This window comes from Blennius ocellaris (genome assembly GCF_963422515.1).
Source record: "Blennius ocellaris genome assembly, chromosome: 17".
NCBI lineage: Eukaryota > Metazoa > Chordata > Actinopteri > Blenniiformes > Blenniidae > Blennius > Blennius ocellaris.
In genome coordinates this window covers 16,079,813-16,107,203 of record NC_137666.1, presented here as the reverse complement: position 1 = coordinate 16,107,203, position 27,391 = coordinate 16,079,813, and the positions used below count along the sequence as shown (strand labels likewise).

General features: G+C 40.5%; 2 protein-coding genes across 2 annotated transcripts; one reads left to right on the top strand and one right to left on the bottom strand.

The window, feature by feature from the left end:
* Positions 1-4,992: 4,992 nt before the first annotated feature.
* On the bottom strand, positions 4,993-14,892 carry spint1a (serine peptidase inhibitor, Kunitz type 1 a). The gene is made up of 10 exons (XM_080513236.1): positions 14,120-14,892; positions 12,377-12,534; positions 12,083-12,224; positions 9,491-9,658; positions 9,190-9,237; positions 7,789-7,920; positions 7,631-7,681; positions 7,347-7,517; positions 6,206-6,265; positions 4,993-6,071 (listed from the first exon to the last, which is right to left on the bottom strand). Exons 1-10 carry the CDS (start codon positions 14,541-14,543, stop codon positions 5,890-5,892), a joined length of 1,536 nt encoding a protein of 511 aa, XP_080369362.1. The 5' UTR covers positions 14,544-14,892; the 3' UTR covers positions 4,993-5,889.
* A 2,780-nt stretch (positions 14,893-17,672) lies between these two features.
* ppp1r14d (protein phosphatase 1 regulatory inhibitor subunit 14D) lies at positions 17,673-25,669 on the top strand (the record flags this gene model as incomplete). The annotated part of the gene is made up of 4 exons (XM_080513015.1): positions 17,673-17,852; positions 24,767-24,847; positions 25,336-25,368; positions 25,569-25,669. The coding sequence occupies 4 exons, from the start codon at positions 17,673-17,675 to the stop codon at positions 25,635-25,637; spliced, it is 363 nt and encodes a 120-aa protein (XP_080369141.1). The 3' UTR covers positions 25,638-25,669.
* Between the last annotated feature and the right edge of the window lie 1,722 nt (positions 25,670-27,391).

Below are 27,391 nucleotides of genomic sequence, written 5' to 3'. Positions count from 1 at the left end.
AATCACTTATGGCAGTCATTCTCCGCTTTCAAACAAACACAATGTTGTTAGGGCCCATTTAAAGTCAACCTTCAACTCTGACAGTGTAATCCTAGCCCTAGACTTGTTAAATAAAAAAAAAAGTGGAACTTAAAAGGTCTCGTGAGATCCAGGCAGGGTGCCACGGGGGTGGGATTCATCCACCACGGTAGGATAACATCTATCAGGGATTGAAGCTTCAACACCAACAAACTGGACAAAACATATCGTCTATCTTCTGCACCACTTAACATCGCACGGTGCTGGAACCAATTGAGCTGACTGTGGGTTAAGGCAGAGTGAACCTTGAACGGGTCGCCAGTCCATCACAGGATAAACACAGAGAGACAACTAACTACACGCAATGTAGATTCACCAATTAGCCTCAAACGCATGATGTGGGCCTGCGACAGGAAACTGGAGGAAAATAATGTAAAGTCCATATGGAAAGGACGACCAAGCCCAGACTTGGACGGGAGGTATTTCCACAAGAGGGGTTCAGCTACCATGTGGGACAAAAACACATAAATGCTTTCTTAAAACATGACAAATGCAGACACGACCAGTTTTCTGCATCAAAAGCGAATGTCATGCTCCCACCATCACATGCTAAGCAGCAAAGATTGGTTGATGGTTGACTTTCTGGGGAACTTCACAACTGTTGAATTCCTTTAAGTGACTTACAAAGTATTCACATGTAGAGTTTTAAATGTACATGCATTTAAATGTTCTCTACTTTTCTGCTACTCTTGTAATTTAATCACAGCTGCAGCATACCAAGACTCTGAAAGAGGGAATTAAGAGCCAACTCTGAAATCCAAGACACACTCAGGCAGTTTCCTGTCTGGACCACCTACAAGAGAGTCCCGTTCATCGCTCTGAGGAAACATTTATCTGCAATGAAGCTCAGCCCTTATTGTCTGAAAGGTCAAGTGAGGTCAGAGAAGCAGAAGATGGAACTTTTCAGTGGTAATTGATTGATTTTTGTCCCATTCTTCTACAACAGCTGGTGGTGGAGAGTTATTGACCTATGAGCAGCCTGCATTTAAAACCACACTGTGTCTCACTGGGGCGCTCATTAGAAAAAAAACAATTAGGGTTTTCTGTGAGGGGAGAGGAGCAGGCATGTCCACCAACAAGATTGACGGGAGGAATCGGATGGGAAGATGGGGGAAGAGGAAATTGGAAAATTATTCAACTGTAGGGCAAAGTTTAGTTTTTCCCTCACAAGACAAATGTGACATCAGTGCTGAAGTGGAAAATCTCACCGCTTTAAAAAAAAAAAAAAGAGGGGAAACAGGCTGCTGCAGCTGACCAAAGTTCATTCAACTGAGAGTGTTTTGCATCAAAGACAAACAGAACTTATCTGACTGAAACTCGTGCGTCCTGCAGGTCTTACAGCTGCAAGGCTGGGAAATTAAACCAAGCAGAAATGCATCCAATACCAGTTATGTAACACATATCTATGAAGTTAAAGGCGGAGGGGCTCATCTTAAGGAATGCGCTGAAGGCTTTACATGAGAGGAAAACCATAAATCGGATTCTTGAGGGAGAAAACAAGCACATGCACATGTTTTGGCACTTTGTTGCGCGCTGGGTGCGGAGATTTGATGAAAACAACGTGTACTTGAGAAAGGAAACACTTTATAAAAGTAAGTTTAATCGACAACACTTGTTAAAAGTGACATAAAAAAAACAACCCAAACCCGGTTAAGTAACAGCCCTACAAAACAAAATCCAATCCACAGAAATATCCCAGCAGAACGGACACATTTTAGCCCAGATTGCGCAAAGTTGTGAAAAGTCGATCCACGTACCGCCAATGTCTTTCCTTCAAGTGACGACCGCCGTTTTTTCCCCCTCTTTATGTGATTCTTCTTGGAAGGACAGTCGAGGTTAGTCCGTCAGTTTGTTCCTCTCACATGTTTCAGAGACGCACATCCAGGCGCAGGTCATCGGCTCGATCTGGGTCTGCAAACTACCGCATCTCTGCAAAGAACTGCTGATGCGTTCAGGGCCGCTCGGAAAACATATACTGAGAGTTGACAGTGAACGCGACCAACACGTAAACGAAAGACTTAAACATATGAATCGACTCAGTTTTCTCAGATCAGGTACTTTTCCCCTCCCCTTTGCTATCTCAATTTACTAATAAACATTGATGTCCGAATTTCTACTGGCGCTATTTCTTCATTGGTTTGCACTTTGATTTAATAAAAACAAAACAAAACAGTAGTATAGCTGCAAACTATACAACATGCAAAACTGCAATAAGTTTTGTATGTCTCAGTGCAAGTTTTCGCTTTTCTCAAATGCTCAAGCTAGTTGGGGAAAGCATCGATCAACGTAACTGAAGAAACCCCATTTGTCTAAAAAGAGGGTAATTTACACAGAGCATGAAGGCATCTCAGGAGGGCTTGTTTGTGACAGGCTTCAGTGTCAGATGTGTTCCCACATCACCACATCTGGACTGGACGTTTGTTTTAGTTTTGCATGATATGTGCAGGACTGCTAGGACTGTTGAAATGTGTTTTCTTTTTGCTTTTCATGTTCTATGAATATGGATGAAAACTGAACGTGAGGCCTGTGAAAGATGTAAATTCTAGTCCTGCCAATTACATTTATGAGGGTCAGGGCAGTGGAATGGGGGACTCACAAAGGACAGCTTCAGTGAATCAATTGGGTGGCTGCTAATTTATGTGGGGTGTTTTTTTTGTGGTTTTTTGGCTCTTTAGCTTTGCACGACCCCCTCTCAGCCGTCCTTCTTGAGATAACTTCAAGATTCCCATAGAAGGATGAAGACAACAATATGTTGCACCACTTTTTCTGAAGTTACGATGTGAAAAAGCAGCTTTCAATGGTTTGGCAAAATTGTTTGGGGAGAGCTGGCAGATTTTGAGTATTCTGCACAAAACGCCTCAGTAAAACAGATTACAAGCCACAGCTTTTCATAAATTGAAGACAAGAATGAATTTTTTTCAATTATCTTGGTGTCTATGCCAGAGAGACCACCAATAAAGTAAAAAAAAAAAAGCCAACAAAAAACAACATCAACAAAAAAACAACTGCAACTTGGAAAGCTACCAGTTGGGGAAGTCTCATTTCCAATGCTGAAAAGAAAACACATTTTCATCACCCTATAATACACATAGATGCTTGAAAAGTCAATATAATCTAAACAGAAAACCTTGAAAACCTAATCTTGTAGTGCTTTGTACCACATGATGATGCATTACTTACTACACTCCGTTGTTTTACAATCAGTTAGCTTCAATGGCAAATGCTGAAAAATTTATTTGGGGCACTAATGCTCCCCCTAAAAAAATACTGGGTACAAATTCAAAAAACACTAATAGGAAATTACAAAATAAAATGAAAACATCCTAAGAAGAGAAGAGGAAACTCACCTCTCAACTCAACTTAACTCAACTTTATTTCGAAAGCACTTAAGAGCAAGAGCATTATCAAAGTGCTGTACATAAATAGATTTAAAAATAACAAAGTATGAGTGGTAATCAGTTAAAAAAAACAACTAAAGCAATAATATTCAACAATATACAATTAAATGGCAACAAGTAAAACAGGAGCTGAGTCTAAAGCTGGGTTAAAAGCCAAGGAATAAAAAAAAAAAAGGGTCTTAAGAATAGTTTTGAAAATGAACAGTGAAGATGCTTGTCTGATGCAGATTTGTACACTATTAATTAAATTAACTAACTTCTGAAACACCAAGAAAGTGACTCAATACGGCCACCCTGTGCACAGAGGGGGAAATACTTAAAACTTCATCCTGTACCTGTAGGATGAAGGTAGTGAATTTCATGGCTGAGATAAAACATTTTTAAAAAGTCAAGCCTGGGATAGGATTGAACCGCCGACTAGTTTAAGAGTTACTGATCCATTGTCAAATCTTTAAATTTCTTTACAACTTTACATGCAAAAGATCGATTCAACATATTTTAATTCAGGTATCATGTTCTATAATAGTGATTCTATATGAAGCCTGACAGACATTTATGTAACAATCACTGAAGTAGTTTACAAGCGTGAGACTTCAGCAGTGTTAGACGTTAAATATCAGATAGTTTACTACTGCCACCTGCTGGTCAATGTACATAAAGTCACGACAGGACTGCAGTTTAGTTTTCATTTAAAGATCGATAATAAACAGGCGATCAGACTGACATCATGAATTCATATCTGCTATACAGTAATTCAGTTTGTGCAACATATGTTGTGTTGTATGCATGTGAATCTACTGGACCTCTGTGGAATGTGCATGTTCTCCATGGTGCATGTTTGTAGTTTTTATTTCTTTAATCCAAGTCACCATTTTGAGTTTACATGAAAATGTGACTTTTCTTTTGAAACTATGGCTTGCCCACTTGTCCATGGTGTACCGTGCCTCCACCTACACTGACTGACTCTAGCAGCGATCATCATTAAGTAAGAAACGGCATCAGGGAAGATGTTTGTGTCGTTATGTTGTGCATGAACCACAATTGAAATGTCTCAAGTGCAAAACCTGAACATTCCTGAAACAGACCCTAGAGTCAAATGCAACCCGTTATTATTTTTTATTGCTAAAAATACTACAGTTAAAAAAAAAGTGTTCAAAGGAATTCTATTGGAAAGTAAAGGAGGAAATAACCTGCGGAACTGGTTTCCCCATTTTGAATATAGCGGATGTGAGTTTCCATGGAATCAGCAGTGTGGGTTGACACATTTCTGTACATCATTGGCTGCATTGGACAAAGACAAACGAGGTCAAATCACTTTGTAACCTTATTAGGGAAAGTAAACCTTGTCAAACAAAACTCGATAACATCCCAAATTGGACTGAATAATCCTTTATGCAAGATATGCATGCAGATTGTAGTGATGGTCCCTTGAAATAACAAAATCATGTGACAGAACAAAGTGGAATAAACACCTTTCAAACAAACGATTTTTTTCGAAAGACAAATTACCCCAGAATGAGTGTTAATATTTTTTATTTAATATGAACATCATACTGCTAAGGCTAATGGAACTTACATCATCACATCACACAAAGAAACAATCTATAAATTTAAAATGTTGAATATTCAACAGCAACAGTCATTTAAAAACATGTGAATAAGTATCTTTTATCTATGCACATATATCTCTTAAAAAATAAATCACCAACAAAATAATGTTCAAGTCAAATATTACTTTCTGAAATTCTAAGATTATGTACAACACGGTGCATTTGCCATCAAGTGGAGTTTGTAACAATATTGCGTGGGGAAAAAAAAAAAAAAAGATAAAAACTGAAGGAGGGAAGGTGGTTGGCATAGCAGGCCATCGGGATGTTTTCACAACACATCTACTAAATCTTCCAGAGTTCAGTTGCAAGAAGGAGGCAAACAATCAAGTCTCATGTCACAATTAAAACCATCTTCTTCCAAAACGATGTGTTGACATTGCATTAGGAAAATTGTTTGATGGATACAAGACCACACAAACTAGCAGGGAGCCAGCGCGAGTTTCAACAGGGCCACATGTTGTGGCGAGATGACCTCCATACAAACACAAATCCTTCCCTTTTAACCTGAGTACACACTGAAGCCAACAAGTTATTCACCAGGCCAATGTATGAATCTATATTTATAAAATAATAATAAAAACAAGCTTAAACATCACATTTCATCTTTGAAGACATTTCATCTTCTGTGTACACCGCCCTTAAAAACACATCCATCTACATACAAAATAAAAACAGAGCTCTTTCAGGATCAATTTTCGTCAGCAGACTTAGTTTCTTCTCTTGTCAGTCTGAGTTTAGTCGGGGGAAACGCAAGGCACGAGCTACGCTACAGGATGTGGGACTTCTGCGGGGGCGGGGGGGTGTCAGATGGGCTTGGTGGTGCTGTTGTAGACCAGATGCTCTCTGTCTGCGGTCATAACGGGAGCGTTGGTGACGGGCACGCGGTGGTGTTGTGAGGACTTCCTTCCCTTCATGAAGCAGTACACCAACACACCCAGCAGGACGAGAATCGCCAAACCCAAGACGGCAGCGATCGCAATGATACCTGGGCGATAAATTAGAACGGGACACAAAAGTTCAAAAGTTTGGGATTTGTTGTGAGAGACGGTGACACAAAAGACGTTGGAGAGCGAAGTTGATAAAACGGGAAGCAAGTGAAAATAAATGTGTTTTATATACTTGTCTGGCCCTCTGACACTCTGCGTTCAAACTCCTCCTTTCTTGCAAAGGCATCCTTTTCTAAAATGAAGACAAAGACAAGTTATAACAGTGTTACAGTAACCTGCAGGGCATGTTCTTCAAATACTGTTAGCACAAACAACATCCACACCAATTCCAAAATGTGAGTTATTGACTTCATGGAGTTTTTTTTGTACCAAACTTAACATGTTATTTAACTTAAACTCTAAAAACCTGCTCACTATTTGGCCCTACAATGAAAATGATGCCCCAAATAGTGAACGCTGGAGATTTTTGTTAAAGTAAACTCAAATTAAACACAACAACAAACTGGTAGACATTGAACAGACACTCAGTCCTTCTACCTACCCATCCACAATGTTGGTTGTATTGAATTTTACATTCTGCGCCTTTAAATGGAGCCAATACTAATATTTGGAAAGTTTGCCACAAGCATGTTTTACATTGTACTGCACCAGCGAAGTGGCTCTACATTTCAAAACTGTTGTCATTTACCTATATGATATTTCTAAAAACAACAGTCATGAGACATAGATGCAGCTCATCTGTACACGTCTCAGAATGTCTATAAGACCGAGACTCATCCTTCAGTTGATGGAGCAAACATTTTAATATTCATACGTCCAGCAATTTAAACACAGAGGAACATAATGTTTTTGAATGAGTACGATGTAGATCAGATCAAATGTCAGAAACAATTTTCACTGAAAATTAGGTTATTTCAAGAGGTCACATTTTACAGTATTCGGAATTAATTCATACAAGCGGCCTAAAGTCACACACACACTTGGCGAAACCACTCAAAATATATAGACCCTGACCTGCTTTAACAAAAAAAAACCAACAAAAAAAACCTATTGAGATTTTACTGAAGTTCCATTTAAGCCCTAAAGCAGCACGGCCCACATAGCTTAAAACATACGTTGTATTTAACTCTGAGTCAGCCGTCATCATTGGACGTGTGAATATGAATATCAGTGTGAAGCACTTTGAGACTGCGTGAGCGGTGATAATGTGTCTGAGTTACAAGGATTCACTGTCGCAGAATTCACAGAAACAGAGTGGTCATTTTCCAAGATGTATCGTGAGCACGTTTAGAAAATCCATGTACGGAACCCACCTGTGACCCCACGACAAATTCTCAAACAGGAGTCTTTTTTTTCAAAGCGATTCTCATTCCCCAGGCAGCCGCCGTAGTTGAAACGCAGGCAGTCCTGCTGGTACGGGTCGTAATACCACTTGGTGAGACTGTCCCGGCAGTTTCCTGTGTCGGGAACCTCGGTGCAGCGCACTGCGAAAAAACACAAACGAGTTTGGGTCAAAAAGTATGTTTGTATGTTGAATTTGATCGATATTGATCATCACTAGAAAGGCAGAAACAAAAAAAAAGAAAAAGAAAATCACCTTTCTGTTCATCCACTGGAATCTGCAGCAGGATGTGAAACTTGTCGTTCACTGACAGACACATTGTTCACGTTAGCTTTCAGAGCGGCACTCATTCAGCACAGTGCATTCATAAGACATGAGGGAATCAACGCTTAATTTGCATATTCATTGCTCACGGTCTTGGCATTTCTCCTCGTCTGAGCCGTCGCTGCACTGCGGGGTGGAGTCGCACTCCAGGCCGGGATCCAGACAGCAGCCATTAGAGCAGGTGAACTGTTCTACGGTACACGGGGCGCCGCACATCTCCCCTGCAAAACCCAGAGGAATCCCGTCACTCAGACTGCCTTTCGGAGCGTGCAAAGTCTTCAACAATTAAAATATGTGTGGTTATAATAGCCCTGAGCCACAGAGAACCTTGACAAATAGTAAAATAGCTGTTGTCTCCTAAAGTCGCGCAGGTTCACAGTGCGGCGTTAACAGATGACTAAATATCTCTGTACGGTTTGATCAATGATTAAAAGTGAGTGAGTCAAACTCATGCCGAGGTTGTTCTCACACCGATAATACACAGATCTAATTCTTCATGAAGATCATACCTGGAATCCTTTTTGAGTTTATGGCTGTACACTTGTCTAAAAATGTGCAACCAATCAGTGCTTCGGTAACTTTTTAAACTAACTTTATCTTTCAATATCTGGCAGTATTCTAATATTATTGTGCTTTTCTGATTATATTTATAAGCTGACGTTATAAATCTGTGACGCACTGGTGGAAGGCCATCGTCATGACTAGTATGAACACATAAAACTTTGTTTCTGACTTCGAGGAGTTCAAAAAGAAATTCTACATATTGTAAAGTGGCGTTATGGTTATGAGAACTACCCCGGCCAAATCCTGTCAGCAGCAACAGGATCAATGTAAAAGTCTAAATAGCAAACGTACATATTGAAACTGGGACCTAAACATGGTTTTTCCTATTAGGACTTGTTATCTAAATGCAGCCAAAAACATTGTTGTTGCCAATAGAAAACATAAATAAAGTATAAAACACTTTTTTTCCAGCACAGTTTTTACTCTTAATGCAATATTTATAAGCCTGTATATCAAACTCTAAAGAATTCACCAGTAAGTTCTCGGTATGGTGCTTCACGACACACTTTTTCTCTTTGATTTTTGTTAATTTGTGTGAAAAGCAGCGCTGGTGAAACACCTTGGAATCTGACCGACCAACCAGCCGACACTGGTCCCAAGTGATGTTGTCAATCATTGTGTGAAATCGCCACAAAAAGGCAGCGAAATTCAAAGCTGCCAGTAATTTCAATAGGAAGTGTAACGGTAACTTTCACCATGAAGATCTCGGTTATCCGCTGCAAGAAAAACGTAAACTGTGTGATCACTAATTCTGCTGTAAGAGTTCCTGTTTTGCACCACTGAAGCTGGTTTGGATGACGTGCAGTCTCCCCACAAAGAGGAACGGGTAACAAAACAAATAAAAGCAGAATCAAGAAACAATGATGAAAACTGAACAGATCCACATTTTGATTAATTCACCCCAGGTGTTCTTTGCAGCCGCTTACCTTGATTTCCAGGGATAGGCAATCCTCGACCCGATTTCTCAGCTTTTTCTGAAAGGAAGACAACAACAAAAAGAGTAGAAACAGAGGAGTTCATTTCAATCTATTAGTTGAAAAGACGCATCATTGAGAAGTCACCTTCATCCTAATGTGTGGTGCAGAGCTGAAACAGTCCACGTTGAAGAGACAAATGGCCCCTTGTTTTTTTTTTTTTAAGCCATCTTACCCTAACTTTCTGTCACACGTTAAGGAGCAACAACATATGGAAGAGAAACCACAGACAATGTAAAAGAAGGAGACGTACCGGAGCCATAGCAGGCGTTGGTGCACTCGTCCTTGGTGAGGTAGTTGTTGAGGTTCTCCTTGCAGCCTCCAAAAATGAATTCCTCGCACTTCTCTGAGGCACCGTTGTAATGCCAGCGGGGGAAGGATCCGCGACACGGCCCAATCTTCTTTGGAGCCATGCAGTGGTCTGACAGGACACAGAGTTTTAGATTACTGTAAATCGGCTCCTATTTCTGAGCTTTGTGTCCGAATAGCTTTGAGCTTAAACAGTCAGTATTCTTAACTGCATTGATATGCATCAGAAAACAATAACTGTTCTTTCTTTAAAAAGGAGAGGATCTATTAATCTGAGCAAAATGAAACAGCACGCATGTAGGATTGCAGACAGATTCAAGTTGGACGTTGACAATGTACACTGCAAGAGCTCTCAGACTGTTGTTATCAACCATCATTTCTTCTTGGAGTGCCTCCTAAAAACGGCTCCAGACTCACTTTCTAATCCCTTATTTTCCAAAACATACTAGTGAAGCCAAACAGTGGCAGACGTGCCTACTCTCACCAGCACCCAACAACCTCGAGAATAAAAAAAAAACCAAAACATTGAGCTTTACTTTAAGCTGTAGAATAGAGGTGTACAAATATTTTTTTTGGAGCAATCAATAGGCTAGCCTTGTTCATGCTGGGAAGCCAACCAACTCAGAGCAATCGGGGTGTTTTTGACAAATAGTAGTGACTATTACAAACAACCTGAAGCTTGTCGTCAATCTCCCTCCAGTTTAAGAAACATCCCAGACCTCAGGTTGGGAACCTCTGCTCTTCCTCATTAATACAGTGGTGCATTGACCGAGCGGACAAAGCGCGTTTGTCGAAGACTCAGCCGCCAACATCTTTGTCTAATATCTGGGACGAGACTTGACGCAATTTTCTCTTGATGTCTGCTCATATCCATCGAGGTCTTTGTGCTTGTCTCTTGATCAGACGACAGTTATGTCTGAAACGTTTCCTCACTGATATAAGCGGTTTGTGGCCGATGACACGCTCGACAAATGACACTGAAACTATAGAGTACAATTAGAATGAGACGCGACTCCAAAAGGAAGCGTAAACTACACTTCAATTATCAAGTTCTCGTGTTTTCCTCGTGGCGTTGACGAATGACCAAGCTGTTGTGAGAGTCATCCATTGTTCAGGTGTAAGGGTGTCAAGCGCAGGCGTTTAGAGGCGGCGCCGTAGATCAGACAGCCGGGGAAAAACTCCTTCACACCATCGAGGACTCGAGCTGTTAATGGGTAACTTAAGACCTGGGTGGCTCAAAGTGTTTTGTTGTCCTGCAGTCAACACAGACCACCTTGGAATGACAAAGGTTCAAGACTTTCAGTCGCAATCAATCCAGACTGCAAGACGCGACCGACCTCATGTTTGCGCAACTCAAACTGAAACTAGGCCAACAGGTTTGGTTGAGTCAGGGGCGGAGAGATGGTATCAGGGGAGCCGTAAAAGAAAAATAAAAAACCCGACAGGAGCAGGAACATCGTTCTGCTATTTCCTGAGCCCAGAGATAACATGGAATCACATACAACATAATACTAACCATGAACCGTATGACTGATCACCAACCAACAACTCATTACTCACACATACACACAAGTATTCTTTTTAACGTGACCATTCATGCTTTTGTCGTCACACTACCTCGTCCCACGGAGAACAAGCACTGGGCCTGCGTGTCAGGACATGTTTGATTACAGCCAACAATCTGAGGTTTATGCTTACGACAAATGTGAAACTATGCCAAAGCAGTTCCTTGAAATCAAGGCCATCTTATTTAAGAAATTAAATGACGCGAGGAGAGTGTAATGTCTAAAACCTACAGGTTTATCAGCACAGTACGTCTCAGATGTGTCCTTAGGTATACATGTATTGGGGGAAATGTTCTGTTTAATCCAGAACTCATAGAACAGTTTTGGTCCGTCTGGCTGAGACAATTATCAATAAAAAGCACAAATAAATAATTAATACGAAATAAAAACATCACTGTAACCAGGTAGTATTTACTTCTCGCTTGATAAATAGAATTTACACAGTCTACTTTGCCAGTTCTGAAATCAGAAGTCATGGTTGAATAAAGTCAGAAGTTGAATTTGTAATAAAAACCCTTTGATCTGCATTTTGTAGTGAGTTTTTCTTGTAACAACTCTTTATTTCTTTGAGAAATGGGATTTCAATATTGCACATTTTATAGATCTGGGATACTTTCACTTCAACGTACTTTCGCAAGAATGTTCACCTATTTCACAATAATGAGTGTTTTAATTCTCCACTACTCAAAGAGGTTAAACAACACAGCTCAGAGGCTTATTTCTGTCTCAACATAAAACAGAAGGCAGAAGGTTAGAAAGGAAATGTCAACCCAAACGGTACAGTGGAAACATGACTCACTGTCACTGAAACTCAACCCCGTGCCATTCAAATGTTGTTTTCTGACTTCCAAGGAAAAATATACTAGCGACACCACATCAGCCGACTGCGATATCAGATTTACACACTCAGATCTTGACCAACAGGACTAACTGCCTTCTTTTCATCATAAAATCATTGTTGAGAAACTCACGCTCAGACTGCTCGGGAGTGAGGACCAGCACTGTAACCTTGGTCGAATCCGACTGGCCGCTGTTGTCAGTGACAGTCAGCTGGAACTGATAAACTCCAGATGTCAGATTGTGAACTAAAATCTGGTCGTCAAAGTTGGTTTTCTGCAAAACATGAGAAGGAGATGTTGTATATTCATTTGTATGACAGATTTTGAGCCGAGCGAAAAGCAGAATGAACAGCAATATGAGGGTTCAGGATGTTTACAGAGCCGCATCACCCCCCCAATAATATTATCCACAGTCACATTCCTCACCTCAATTACTGCATAGGGATACTCGGTGAGCATTTGCCACAGGTAGGAGGAGATCTCATGGTCGTCTTTGCTTTGAATGCCATTCAGTGTTAAAGTGTCCTGTGGCTGGACCACCCGGTCCGGCCCGCCATTGGCCACTGGAGGACGGTCAGATTCCGCTGGAGGGAACAAATGACCAATAGCTTGAATGACATACATCCGACTCTACATCATCTTGAGCATGGAAGAGCTGAAAAATAGGCGGCAATATGAAGAAATAGAAACACATAACTGATAGGCATCACAACTTGCCGACATGTGTGAACAAGGTAAAAAAAGGCAGGTTTAAGCCATTAAGCTAAAGTCTCACATTTTCACTTTACAAACTGTGTTTAGACAAATGCCATTAAAGCCAGAGAGTGAAATTCTTTAAGCTGGTGGTGGGAGATTTAACAGACGCGTTGAATTCACTCATTCATACCAACGTATGAATGAGTGAATTTAACACGTCTGTTGGTTCTCCTGAAAGTCTTCTATTTTGTATTGTCAAGCATCTCGTGTGCGCAAATTAAAAGTAAATAAGCTTGTTTTGAATGCTACACAAACACAGAGGCGGCAGTGACCTTGAAAGACTATTTTGGCTGCTTTGTTTATATCTGATTGCGATCATACTTGAGTACTATGTAATCTGCATTGCCACTTTTAAAAATTATAAACTGTTATCAAGTATGACTACAATTTGAAAACGTGTACTTTTTTATCTCTATACTCATCTTGTTTGCATATTTCCATTGTGTATTTGCTATTGACATACACGGACCATGCAAATAAATTATGCTAAAAAGAAACCAATTTTCTAAGTATTTTTGAGGAGAGTATTTTGGGTGTTTTAAACATTTCCTTTACTCATAACTGAGGACTGTGGCACTAGTAGTTGTACTCGAGTATACATTTTCAGTCCTCTACTCATAGTATAAGAAGGCAGATTTTAACATTACTGGAAGCATATCGGGCAATCTGGTGTAAAATCTGGATTCTTTTTTTTGGTCTGAATAAATAATGTATAAATCAGTATAATTCAAACCTAAAGAATAACTTGAGTAGAATCGCTGTTACATTGCTTAAATAGTACAATGTTACCGCTTTTTTATGTTTTCTCCCCAAAATCTCTGGTGGTGGAGAGTAACCAAATATACTCACAAGGAGTGAAATCAAGAGTACTGAAAGTGTATTCTTCATAACAGTGGCTGTTTATACACAATGACATGTATTTTTCTCTCAAATATCCTCAAAGGATTAGTTATTGTGTTGCAGCATCATCAAGAGAACGCGTTTAATTCATTTAATCTGTATGAAATACACAAAGCAGATTTCAACATAAATAATTAAGAAACACGTTTGATAGCAGCAATACGCTTTGTAATGTAAAGAAATGCAGATACAAAACGTGAATTCCTTGTTTTCAAAAACAACAACAACATCATTGGCCACAAACTTGCAAATCAAAAGGTTTGAATGATGGCGTTTGACGGTGTGAATTGTAAACAAAACCAGTATTGGATAAAAAAAAACACTGTAGAATTGTGATCCCTATTTTTAAATCCCTGATCGGGGAGTGCTTTAATATTTCCAATGTATGCAACTTCCAAACTCATATCGCATGACAGTCGAAGTGTGAACTTTGGATGAAGTACGAGTATATATGAAACTGTATGAACAAACACGCCAAAGCTGAAGAGCTTGCAGTGATTCTGCGGGTCTTACGTGTGTGGGCTTCCACGTGCAGGTAGAAGTCATACACGACATCCAGCATGACGTTGATGTATCCCTTCTTCTTGACGAAGCGGCAGGCCGGTTTCTGCATGTACAGGCAGTTGAAGAGAAAGCAGGACTGGATGGAGCCTTCCTCGGCGCCTCGCTCCATGAAGACGATGTTGCACTTCGGATCCTTGCAGCAGGCGGCGACGCAGTCTCTCTGCCGCGCCAGTTTGGGCGACGACAGGAAAGTGGCCCCGTCCTTCACCGACTGGTCGGCGTCGAGCACGAAGTCCTCCCGGCCCGTCTTGAACCGGGCCATGCAGTCCTCCGGGGAGTCCTGAGCGTGCGCGCGGCGGAGCGGGGCCACCGCGAGCAGCAACAGCAGGAGGAGGGCACGCGCGCCTTGACGCACGCTCGTCAACGCGTTCATTATATAAATAGATAAATAAAAGAAGTTAAAATCCAGAGGTCGCCTGGAATCACAGTGAATCCAGGAGAAAGATGAAGGAGAAAACCAAATATCCTGCCGTGAAAACAAAACTTCAAGCGTGTGTTCAGGCCGCAAAAAGAGAAACGCCACTGCCCGTCCTCCACAATCAAGACTCTTCAGAGTGACTTAAATCGAGCGAGTGGCTTCCTTTTGATTCAGGCTTCCTTTTTTTCTTCTTCTTCTTCTTTCTACAACCTCCACAGACACACACCTGCTTCTGTGAAACTCCGCACGAAAGATATTTACCAGTTTGAAGTCAGACAAAAACTCGAGAAGTCGACGGCATTTACCCAGGTGAGTCACCTGAGAGATACAGGAAGTGAAATTCCACTCCTGAGATGCCACTCCCTTCTCTCGCTCTCTCTCTCTCTCTCTCTCTCTCTCTCTCTCTCGCTCTCTCTCGCTCTCTCTCTCTCTCTCTCTCTCTCTCTCTCCCACACACACACACACGCATCAATTTTAAATGACCTTTTAATTGACCTTTAAATGACTTCTTATAGAAGACATTGTTTATTCCTTGTTCTATAATTCCTATTTTTACTAATTGTCAGTGTTGACATTGCCTTGTTTTGATGCTATGTACGTTATCTTTTACCTTATCTTGTATCATCTTGCTGTTCTGACATCTCTCTATGTTCTATGCTTAATTGGTTCATCGACAGATCAACTATTTATTTTATCTGATATGACCTTCTTGTAAAAGTCCTGGAGGATTAAGTTGGGAAAAAAATTATATAAATAATATCAGCACCTCAGAGTCAGATGTTGAAAAGTGCTAAAAAGTGTTGTCAGGAAACAGAGGTGATCATTTCATTTGCTACAATACCTGTAGATATACGTCAAGACTAATTCTTCAAGTAGTTTATTTTTTATATGAATATTAATTTGTACTTGAGTGTCTTTTAACAATAGTCGTTTTCCTTGTAACTAAGTAAAATGTATGTACGCATTTCCTACACTATTTCCACCTCTGAAAACTTGTTCACCCATCCGTCAGTACTTGATGTTGGTTAGTTACATTTCTTTGAATACTTTGTCATTAAGTATATAGTATATCTGTACAAAGTTGTTTTTCCACAAGATGGCAGTATGACCCTACCGTCAGCTCAAGTCATAGACGAGAATATTTCACTCTTCATTTCACAATATTGGAAAATATGCCTATTAAGTAATCATTCTTCAAGCACTGTGTCATAAGTGACATGTCTTATTAGATCAATCAGTGTTTTCATATTTGTGGTGATACTGAGACGATTCACACACTGACTCAGATTATTGTAAGTGATGTGTCACACATACTATCAACAGCAGGAAGTTAGAATTCCCTCAGATTGTGAAACGTAGGAGGACTGGTTGACTTATAATCAAAGCCATATTTAATTGGAGGAGATTTCGTATATGAAATACTGACATAGTGATCACAAATTCTGCAATCAGCCAAAGGAGAGCTTGCTGTGTAATTCTCTGACCTCTATCTCTGACCCCCCCCCCCTCCTATTTTTTGGTAGACAACCTGCCGGTGCAGAACTGAGCAGCACAGGGCGGGATGAATGAAATTGTTTGCCTGGAAAGGTGAGCTGCTGTAGGCATTCAATAATTCAGCGTTTGTAACAGACGGTGCATCAGTGGGTGAACCTGCGCGACCATGGCTGATGGATCGTCCCTGCCAAAACAAATAACTGAACCCCATTATTTATATCGTAATGGGCTCTGTGGAAACTCCACAGCCTGTTGTCTCTTATGTCTCACCTGTAATCATTTGGCACTGCCACCTTACTACCCTGCATCTTTGACTTCTGCACTGTTGATGTTTGACTCCTCAAACATTTGTGGTTTCAGGACTTTTATTTGACATTTGACTTCTTGACGGCCATAAATACTGCCCTGTCCGTCATCTATTATTGACGGCTGTGTAACCAAGGATGCCAATACCACTTCGTGGCTTATTAAACGTACACCCGATAATGCCTGTCATAAGGAACAATGTGGCCACCACACCAGAGGAACCCTGGGTCGCCTGTCAAGGGGGACCCAACTATTGTTAAAAGTGTTTGTGAACAATAGAGGCCTGCTGAATTTGTGTAATTAAAAAAAATCCACCAAGATATTTTTTTGCCAGGACAAAAAAAAAAGTATGATCATGCGTGATGATCAAACAGAAAATTACAATTTTTTTTTTTTTTTTTTTTTTTTATATTTTAAGCTACCTGATGCACATCCATCCTTTTTTCCATGACATTCAGGTTAAGGGTTGCTGGAGTTTAGACTGAAATTGTTGTTTTGGATGTGGGAGGTCACCAGAGTACCAGGAGAAAACTCACGCAAATTACAGGGGGAACATGCAAACTCAGCACAGAATAGCTTCCTAAACCAGAAATTGGAGTGTTTTCACTGTTATGCAAGAGTACTAACCGACTACATCACATGAGGACAACCAGAATAACAATGTCAACTTGAGCGTAGGTTGCTCTTTAAACCCTTTCCCACTTTTTATGGTCGTAATTGACCTCTGATCTCCCACCTGCTTCAAGACAAAGGAAGAAAGTAGAAGGCAAACACACCCTGAAAAAGACTCTCTCTCTCACACACACACACACACACACACACACACACACACACACACACACACACACACACACACACACACACACACACACACACACACACACACACACAATACACACACCACACTCACACACACACACACACAGCCATATCTCATTACTGCCCTCCTGATAGTGCAGCCAGTGGGTGTTGGTTGCAAGAGGCGGAGGAGAAAAGAGAGCAAGACAGTGAGCTTTGAGAGAGAGAGAGAGAGAGAGAGAGGGGGGAGGCAGAGAGGAGGAGGACAGTCAGGGATACCAGAGCCAGCGTTAAAGAGAGGGAGGACACGAACACTCAACAAGACAACAGGAGATAGGCGTGGGAACAGCAGCCCCTGCAGAAGCAGAGAGATAGTGGCAGAGCAGGGGAGTCCGTGTATGTCAGAGCCCCTGCGTCTGCCTCTGCCTCTGAGTGTGTGGCAACAGCTCTGTGTGTTTCCACGGTTCTCCTGAGGCCGTGGCAGCCATGGCGTCAGAGCCAAGCACCCAGTCCAGGGTGATGTTCCAGGCGGCGGACAAAACAGAAGAGCCGGCACATCGCAAGCTGGGCAAGCTGACAGTGAAATACAACCGGAAGGACCTGCAGAGGAGGCTGGATATTGAGGAGTGGTTCGACGGGCAGCTGCACCTGCTGTTTGACTGTGAGGTAAGACAGGACTGGCTCACTACACTGTGTTTGGATGGATGCTGGCAGCAAGAGAAGGCTCTGAACTCTGCACTGGGTTATCCATCATATATGTGAAACTACAGGCCATGTACAGAGGAGCGATGCTGTGCTTCATGGGTGCAACTATGGGCACAGAAGCCCTCATGTGTCATCAGCCTGACTGCATTGTCAGCTGTGAAGTGTGCACCGTGGCGTCCCACCACAATGATGACATTATTTTTCAGAGAGGCAATACTTAAGTCACCAGAAGCATTACAAGCACATTGCAGCCTTAGTAAAGCACCTCCATCATTTCAGGCACATGGTAACCATATGGTGGCATTAACAATTCAGGCAATTACATAATAGGTTTGCACAGCGTGAAGTTGTACAGCCAGACTCTCGTCTGGAGTAACGATAGGAGCAAACAGCATGAGGGCTAAAACATTTAAAAGCTGTAACTCTGGAATAAATCCTCACAGAAAGACAAATAAAGCCATTACATTGGTGGAGATAATATGTATATGTTTCAAAAGCATTCACATGTTGCAGATTCCATACCCTGCTGTTATTGTGGCATCTGGGACATTATGTCATATTTCTTGTGTCTGCGTGTGTGTGTGTGTGTAAAAGTTGGGTGTCTTGTTTTGCTGTTTACTAACACATTCAATCACACATATTGATAACTATGCAAGATAAAAAAAACTACACACTCAAACCACAATGAAGTATAATAATGATTTTTAACACAACAGCGATGGAGTTCTACCCTTCAGAAACAGTCGGTGAAAACACAGAGCTTATAGCAAATATATGCTCTTGATATTTCTATGATGTGTTTAATGAATCGTGCTATTGTGTGAGTACAGGGATGAGAGTGAGCCAGGCCAGGTTTCACAGATAGGAGCATCTATAGAGAACAACACAACCTTCATAACTCCGGTTCGGTGGGATACAATCCAATTATATCAGAGGCTCCATATTGATTTGCCTGGCGTTCTCGGAGGAGAAACCAGGGCAACAGATGTCTCATCGCCCACATGAGGGCAGTGTGGCACAGGGAAATTAGGGGTGTCTGATAGCGAGCGTGAGCTTCCCATGACGACGCACATCAGACGACAACGCAGCTTTCGTTTCATGCCGGAGAGGGCAGAGACAAAGTGATATTCCTCAACCCAAGCACAAGCTCTTTGCTCGAGAAGGCTCACACCTCACTACAGGGCATTACCTTGCACTGCTAATAAACCATGCGCGTATGGCTGCAGAACGTGAGCATGCATGCAGATCCGACGGCTGACAAAAAAGTGGTTTGAGAAAATTGTAGTGACGAGAAGGTAGCATCTCTTTATCGGTAGGGATCATCGGGGATTAGCTGGGTTTAAAAATAACATTTTATGGTTATAGTTACACTGGGTTAAAGTATCACAACATCTCTTATCTCAATAACTTTTTTATTAGATTTATTCCCAAGCTTCCTTCCCAGTGGTAATGCATGTTAACATGCTTGTGAAGCTGAGGCTGGAATTAAATCATATTAGTGATAACCAGGACATGCAGATAACAACAACAGAGCTGTCTGCTCTTTTGATTCTTGTCCCACAAACATGCAATTATTCCACATCTGCAGAGCTTGGCCTTTTGGCATTCTGGCATCAACACGACTGTAAATGTGCAGCACATGGACAGGACAGAGAGAAGATGTGGACCTAATGTTGTGATGGATGAGAAGATAACTGCAAATTTCTTCAATTGATAAGTTCCTCTTGTTCATGCAACCTTGCCACATGAGAAAATCAGGCTTATCTGTAAGGCTAACATAGAATGGATATTTGTATTACTGTGGAATTAGCATTGCTTGTCCATGTGCACTGACCAGACTGATGAATTTTGCATGGCTCAGGGAAGGTTACTCTGTTGGTTCTCTGAGTCTTCCGCGTGGAAGCATTTACCATCAGTCCCCTGTGTCACACCGCCTGAATTATTTAGCTACATCTCTAATTCATACAAGTGCTGGCTCGGCCTGCAGGGCCCGCTTTCTTTGCAGACTTCACACCTTTTCAAAATAGGAAAACTAGGTAAAGGTGTAAAAAGCAGTTCTTAGTTATTCTTGTGAAGTTTATGGGATTTCTGGGCTTGTGGGGTTTGACCCAAATGGTTGATTTGTGTTTTTGTGAATGCGTGGTTGGGAAAGAAGATTACAGCGATATTTCTATTCAGCACATATTAGGCTTTGTTGGGTATAATCCCATAAAATGTAACTTGTTCACATCTAAATGGTAAATGGACTTCACTTATATAACGCCTTTCAACTGTGTGAGCAACCCCAAGGCGCTTTACATAGTTCATCACACACCAATGGAGGCTGCAGTCATGCAAGGTGCTGTCACTCCAATGGGGATCAGCATCTTGCCCAAAGACACTTCGGCATGTGGACAAGGGAATCAAACCTGCAACCTTCCAATTAGGAGACAATCGCTCTCCCAACCGAGCAATGCTGCCCCTGTCTGAACCATTGAATTTATACTCGAGGTGTCAAAATACTCTTTCTTCAGGGGCCACATAGCCAATAATCTCTGAAGGGTCAGAAGATGTAAAAACAAGTAATTTTTAACAAATACAAATTCTTGTTTTAAACCTAGTTGGTGCTGTGATTTTTGTGATCCAACCTCCCAAACATGCACATATTTGTAAACATTTCGGATCCAGACGATGGTGTAGTCACTGTATGTATGTATGACGTTTTAGTTGAAAACGTATTGTGTTTTCTACTACTGCTACTATTTCTATTTTTACCTATAATCATGTTACTCTACTGCTTCCATTATTTTTACTCCAACTACCCCAATACATATACAACTTTTACTATTTCTATCCACTACTACAATGCAGTTTATCCAAGTGTTGGTTTCATCAGTTCATGCTGTTTCCTTGACCAGGCTATCATTTCCTACTTTGACTACTACTCCCAATTCTTCTTCTACTCTTACCATTACTACTACTTCTACTGCACCAACACTACTACCTCTACTATTCACACTACTACTCTTACAACTTGTATTACTATTACTTAGTCCTGGAAGCTTTGTTAAAACATCTTTAGTTTATTTAATTTATTTCCGAAGTGTTCATGGGGGTTTGCACACCATGATCATGAAGTGGGATGTTTCTCTAACAGCGGGGCTGCAGCATTAAGACTCCATTGTTCCATTACTTTTGTTTTGTAAGCAGCAAGCATCACATTAGGCTTTTTATCCGTTACGACTTGAATCAGGCTAAATTAAACTTCCTGTAGTTCCCTGACATATTAAGCTTGCAGAGTTGGGTGGTATGCCATTCTTGCAAAGCTGGCTACGAAACATTAACATCAAGCACAGTGTGAGTTCATTAAACGCACCATGTGTTTGCGCCAAAGGAAACTGTGCCCAGGAAAACCTGGGTCTGTTTTCAGAAGATGCTGATGTATGTTCAACTTATCAAGTCCTACACTTTTCCTGCTGGAGGCACGAGCTGCCCACATATCAAAATATGTATTCACTTTACTGAGGCAGTGCAGCATACTGGAAGTGAGGAAAACAATGTGGAGTAGTCGCAGTGGCAGTAGCAGAATAATAAGAGTTGTGGTAAAAGTAGTTAGTAGATTGAATAGTAGTCAAAGTAGCAGGAGTAGTAAGTACTAATAGTAGTATAGGAAGAAGTAGTTGTAGTAGTAACGTAGCATTCAAAATAGTGGAAGTTATAGTAGTGAAAGTATTGAGCAGTTGGCATAATAGTAATGGCTATAGCAGTAGAAGTAGTAGAATATTTATCTATTTATTATAATATTTTCTTTTTCCGATTACCATAACAGAGTGAGAGGGATGTGAAAGTAGTAGGAAGTACAAACACAGTCATGGGTCAATGCATAGCAATCGTGAAACTTGAATTGAATTGATTTGAAAGTTTATTTCGGACATGTGAGCACAAATTCAATTATTCAAAAATAACAACAAAACTACCTAAAAACACACAAAACAAATAAACATAATAAGCCAAATATAAGTGATTAATGCTCAATCATAAGCGAAAAGGAGTAGGATAAAGCCGAAGCTTATTTACTCGTACCCCTTTTCCACTGCAACATCGTATTATATATATATATATATATATATTTTTTTTTTTTAGACAAGGTCGGTTGTTACGATATTCACGACTCTAGTGTAAGTGCCAGTATTGTTTTCAGCCTGAATCTGTTGCTTTTAACTTTAAAAAGTGCTGCTCCGACATCCTGCCCAGAGGCCTCATTAGGATGTTGTTTTGCACTGACAACGAAAGCAACTCCGGACTAAGTGAAAACTGTGGCTGTGTACAAACAGTGAGAAAAGTTAGAGGAAGGGTCCCTGAAGTATCACGCTCATTCAGCTCTGTGAATGCAGCTCTTGTTGATATTCGTCGGGGCTCTGTGTGGCCTTGCTGCAGAGACAAACAGCACAGCACATAAGAACAACTGTGTTTATGCCTGCATGTCCTTTATTTACTGAACAATCATACAATTTCCAGTCATGCTTTATTGATCGAGTCTAGTTAAACCATTGCACTTGTTAAACTATACAGTAGAATCCCAGCAGGGTACATCATCAATTTCAGTTGGGTAGTTCAGAGCTTTCTTTAATATGAATAATAGATATGTTTTATGGAGCAAAGATTAACTTCTCAGAATTGGATAACAAGCGACTGTGAAAAGAAACTTACAAAACATGAAGCTTGAAATACCTAATAGTGCTTGAACTAACTCATCTACTGCCTCACTGAGGAATGGTAAAGTAAAGCTATAGGGGGACGTAACAAATTGCAAATACTCATTACTATATTGAAGTAGGACTATGGTTGTAATCAGTTAGAATCATTGACGTATTAGTAGCCAAACTTAATTTAATCCTAAAGTAAAGGGACTGGTTTTGTGGCTCAGACCAACTTAAATCAAACAGTAGGGCAAGTAATAAATAGCCATTTTGCATATCACTGGAAATTAAGCAATATTTTAAGATATTTTCCAATGAGGTAATTAAAGTTATACTAAAATCTTTACTTATTCACAATTTACATACATTTTTAAAAGGTTAATGTGCAGTTGGTTTATTCTTTCACAAGGAAATTTCTGTTTAATATCTAAAGCCTTTTTAGAAAGATCACATTTTTATGTACTCCACTGTTGGATAAATGTGCTCCTTTGAATAGTCAAATGCTTGCTTTTTGACAACACAGTTAAATACATTAAACAATACTTTTACTCGTAATCGAAAAACAATGGGATTCAACAGTAGTGCTATTAGATTTTCCTGCACTCTTTCCACCTCCACAGTATAGAAATGTACAGCATAGACAAAAAATAAAAAAATAAAACAACAAAAAAACCACCCTCATGAGTTCAACTCTGCGCTTTATCCTGCCGACATCAGCAGAATGGTACAGGCCCCAAACTGGCAGCATGTATCAATTAGGGGGGGCACAGGGGACTGTGAAGGTGGGCCCATCTATTCCACCACTCAGCACTTCCACATTGATTAGCTCTCTTCTCATCTTGAAAGCAGCGCGACTCCTGTCCTCCCCGCCCATGAAAACTCCCCAACCGGAAAATGTTCCATCTGAAAAGAGGCCTCACTTGTCAGAACGTGTGCGTACACCTGCTGACTCCGGATATCTCCGTGTTCAGGATCCCTCCAGCCAGCCAGCACCTCCTCTGGCCCGCTAAAAACATGTAGTCAAAAGGTATTAAGAGCTTTGTCACTGAGTGATTACGCTGCTTTATTGGCTTTATTGATGAGCGGGGAGTCTGGTGTTTTACCATCTTTACAAGGTTGGCCTTAATGGGAAGCCTGTAATTGTTTGGTTTATTTCTACTTTGTCTAATTAAATAAGGAGCTTTGTGTGGATTTGGTTAATTTCATTATATAGTGTTTTATTGGTGTAATTGAAGCAGACATCAGGAGTGACATCGTATGAAAATCATCTAGTACTGCAGTTTTTAAAAGTGTTTCAGGAAAGCAGAGTAAATCTGGGGGGCTCAGGGGTTCCCTTTTTCTTTTCTTTTTTCTTGATTCGCAAAAATTGAAACTTAACTTTTGAAACAAATTTTAAAGCCTAATGGGTAAATGTAATAGTCTGGATAACTAAAGTTAAAAATGGCAAAAAAATAAATAAATATCAGTTATTACAGATATCTCAAGACCAGACATTTCAGATTGAAAGTATTTAACCAGCTCAAGGAGAGTTCTACTTTTCAGTGCTTATTCATCTCATTATCAGTCTATCGATCTAAGAAAAACGTGCAACTTCTGACAAAAACTTCATTCTTGGCATGAGGCAAAGGATGTTGAACCTGACATTTGAGGTCAGGCAAAGTAGCTCAGGCTCTATGAGAGTGTGTGTGGGTGGGGGGTGGGGGTTCATTGCTCTAGAAAATATTTAAACTGGAAACAATCTCTCAGTAACGACTGAGCAAAATGCCAGCAGGTTAAACCAGCCATGAAATCTGAAGGTGGCATGTGGCGAGCATGGCCTCCTACACTTACTCATGCCTCGATGCTCCTCAGCTTGGCCCTACACATTAATCACATCTTTATTACCAAGAAATCCAGTAATTTTTTTTTTTTTGGGGGGGGGGGGGGGTTCCACCTTAATGTCAACTATGAGCTGAGATAATTTCCTGCTAATAAATAGTAACATGTCAGCATTCGAATGCATGACAATACAATCGTTTGTGGAAATCGTAGCCTTGGTTGTCGCTTCTTCTGTCTTGTGAAAGACTGTGCTCAGTCATGTGGACACTTACCAGTGCCACTTACAAGAGCTGTCGTTGCCTGCAGAAATGGATGGATGACCACCGCGGTAATTAGGAAACACTGTCCATAACCTATTTTTTCTCTCTGCTGTCACAGGAGGAAGAAATCCCAGAGTTAGAAATTGACATAGACGAGCTCCTGGAATTGTCGGATGACGGTCAACGAACTCGACTGCACGTAAGATTCACATTACAACTTTTAAAAGTTACTTTGATTCGGAGCTTAATATGTGGCACGGGGGTTTCCAGCCTCCCTTTCAGCTGATCAATCACCTATCATTGCCGTACAAAGAGGACATTCAAATAATGTGAACAGGAAAGCATTCATTATGACCTACACCTAAAGGTTAATTTTTTTTAACTGTAAAACACAATTTATACTACATGTGATAATTGACCATACTGAAATAGTATTGTTTAATAAAAGGATATTGAATGTATTCAATGTAACAAAGATAAGAAACCTAAAAGAGAAATAATGGAGCCAAAGTTGATCTCCTCTTTAATATCAAAGAGAAAAATACTTTTCCTGATGTAGATATATAACCATTATGTGCCTGTTGGGCAACAGCTTTAAGGAGCCCTTGGCCCTTGTCAGACTCCAGTGTTGCAATTTTTGCAGTGAAAAGTGTCAGTGAGCTTGTTTCTGCTTGTCGTCTTTCTCAGGAGTTGCTGCAGGAATGCGGGAAGCCAAAAGAGGTGAGACAGAAATGCTTCCAATATATGAGTGAAACTACGTGTGAGGAAAAACTACTGCTACAGGTGCATCTAAAAAAATAACGAAACATTAGGAAACCAAAGGGGAGAATCGTCTGTTTTTAAACAATTCTGACATGCAGCTTGAACTGAAAAAGCCTTTCCGTCAACATTATGACTAAGATGTCCTTTCTCCCCTGCAGGATTTTATCAACGGGCTGCTCTACAGGATAAAAGGTCTACGTAAAATGTCAGGTCCCTTGAAGAAATAATTATAGGTCAAATTAAGAATCAAGACACCGTGGAGCTTCTTATCCTTCCGTCTCCGTCTGGATGCCTGTGTGCTCGGTGGTTCAGGGGAACTCTTTCCTGCCTGCTTCTTGGGTCAGCTTTTCAATTGATTTAATTATTTTTTTATTATTATTATCAATCCATGGACTAATAAAACACGTAGTCTCCCATTAATATACCAATAATGTACATGTGATAAAAGTTGTAACAACTATTACTCAGACGGCCTTTTTTTTTTTTGGTGGAAGACTGTATATTTTTGGTTGCCTATTTATGTACATACATATTTTGTTCTGATAACAGTATTGTCACAATAAAGCGGAACATTTGCAAAACAAAGCTGTTTGTTAATCATAGACACAGTTACACCTGATTTTGAGTGAGAACAGTGATAAAATCTATTTATACAATCATGTAAAGTTGGAGTGCAATTGCTTCATATAAAGAGTTGTTTGGCCATTTATTTTATTTTAATTGAGAAAATACAGAAAGTCCATAACCCAGGAAACATTTGTACTTAATATTAGATGACATCTGTGTAAATGTGTGAGAATGTGATTAACAGTTTAAAGCACTTTGAGGCCTGCTTGTGGAAAAAGTGCTTTGTAAGTGAACTCCATTTACCACAATAACCTTTACACAACAACTTGCCTTGGTTTCAGTTTGAAAAACACACAAGTCTACTTGGCACATCTTGCACTGACAACATGACAAATTGAGACCAGCAGTTAGGTTTATTGATAAAACTGCAGTTGTCGTCTTTTTTTGTTACTGTTACACTTTATGAGATCAGATCACAGGCTGGATTAAAACCGCTCACAAGCTGACTTTTCCCAGAAAGCCACATATTGGTCACCTCTAATTTAGCATTAACTGGGGGAGTTTTAGTTTGATGCCTTAAAACGTTAAATCCTATCCAGTTTAAAAGACTTTTATATGCCTTTTTTCCCCTCATCTGGTGAAGTAGCTTTAATTTTATGCAAAAAAACAATTAGTAGAAGAGTGGATACATGGACCAGAGGGGGTATATCCTCCCAAACACACCCACAGGAAATAGCACTGTGGGTTCTACACTTTTCACACATACAAATAAACACCAAATAAACACAAAATTACACCCATCAATTTACAAAACCATTGTACCTACTGTTACAATTCTTCTTTAGTACTGCAGAATACACACTTAACTCTTTATTGACCAAGTCTGGCGGCCTGCAAACAGCTGTGAGGCGTCCCCAAAACGACGGTAGACGGCTCGCCATTCCAAGAAAGCGAGGTTCCGTCTTTCGAGCGTTGATTTTTTCATCAGTGACGGAAACAAAGGAGACGTCGGCATGTCAAGTCCAGGAGTAAACACAGTGAAATCAGCAGCAGGATGTTCCATTAAGTGTGTATCCATTACCCTCATCCATTTCCTGTCTGTGGTGTGTGTATGACATGGCCAGAAACACAGTAACAGCCTCTCCACAAACCTTAATGGAGTGAGCCCCCGGAGGAGACTGTAATCATGGTTTCCCCTCAGTGAGCTGGACAGTAATGCACGCCGATGAAACTGCACTCTGGCCTTCTCTCTCTGTCATACTCAGGGGGTCCTTCGGCTGAGGGCTTCCATTATGGTCATTTCCATTGTTCTTCGCCAAATTCCACTCCTTTCTAAGAGTCTAAGAGAATCTAAGAGTAGACTTCTGACAAACTACTGAGGCCATTTAATCAAATAATAATATATTTGACTGTA

What these genes read in the sequence shown, in the direction of transcription:
- spint1a (XM_080513236.1), bottom strand. Translation starts at nt 14,543, where the DNA reads ATGAACGCGTTGACGAGCGTGCGTCAAGGCGCGCGTGCCCTCCTCCTG. An exon ending in GCCTATCCCTGGAAATCAAG is followed by an intron (nt 7,921 to 9,189) that starts GTAAGCGGCTGC and finishes TGGGTTTTGCAG; the next exon opens with GGGAGATGTGCGGCGCCCCG. An exon ending in AGTGTCAGAGGGCCAGACAA is followed by an intron (nt 6,072 to 6,205) that starts GTATATAAAACA and finishes TTTATCGCCCAG; the next exon opens with GTATCATTGCGATCGCTGCC.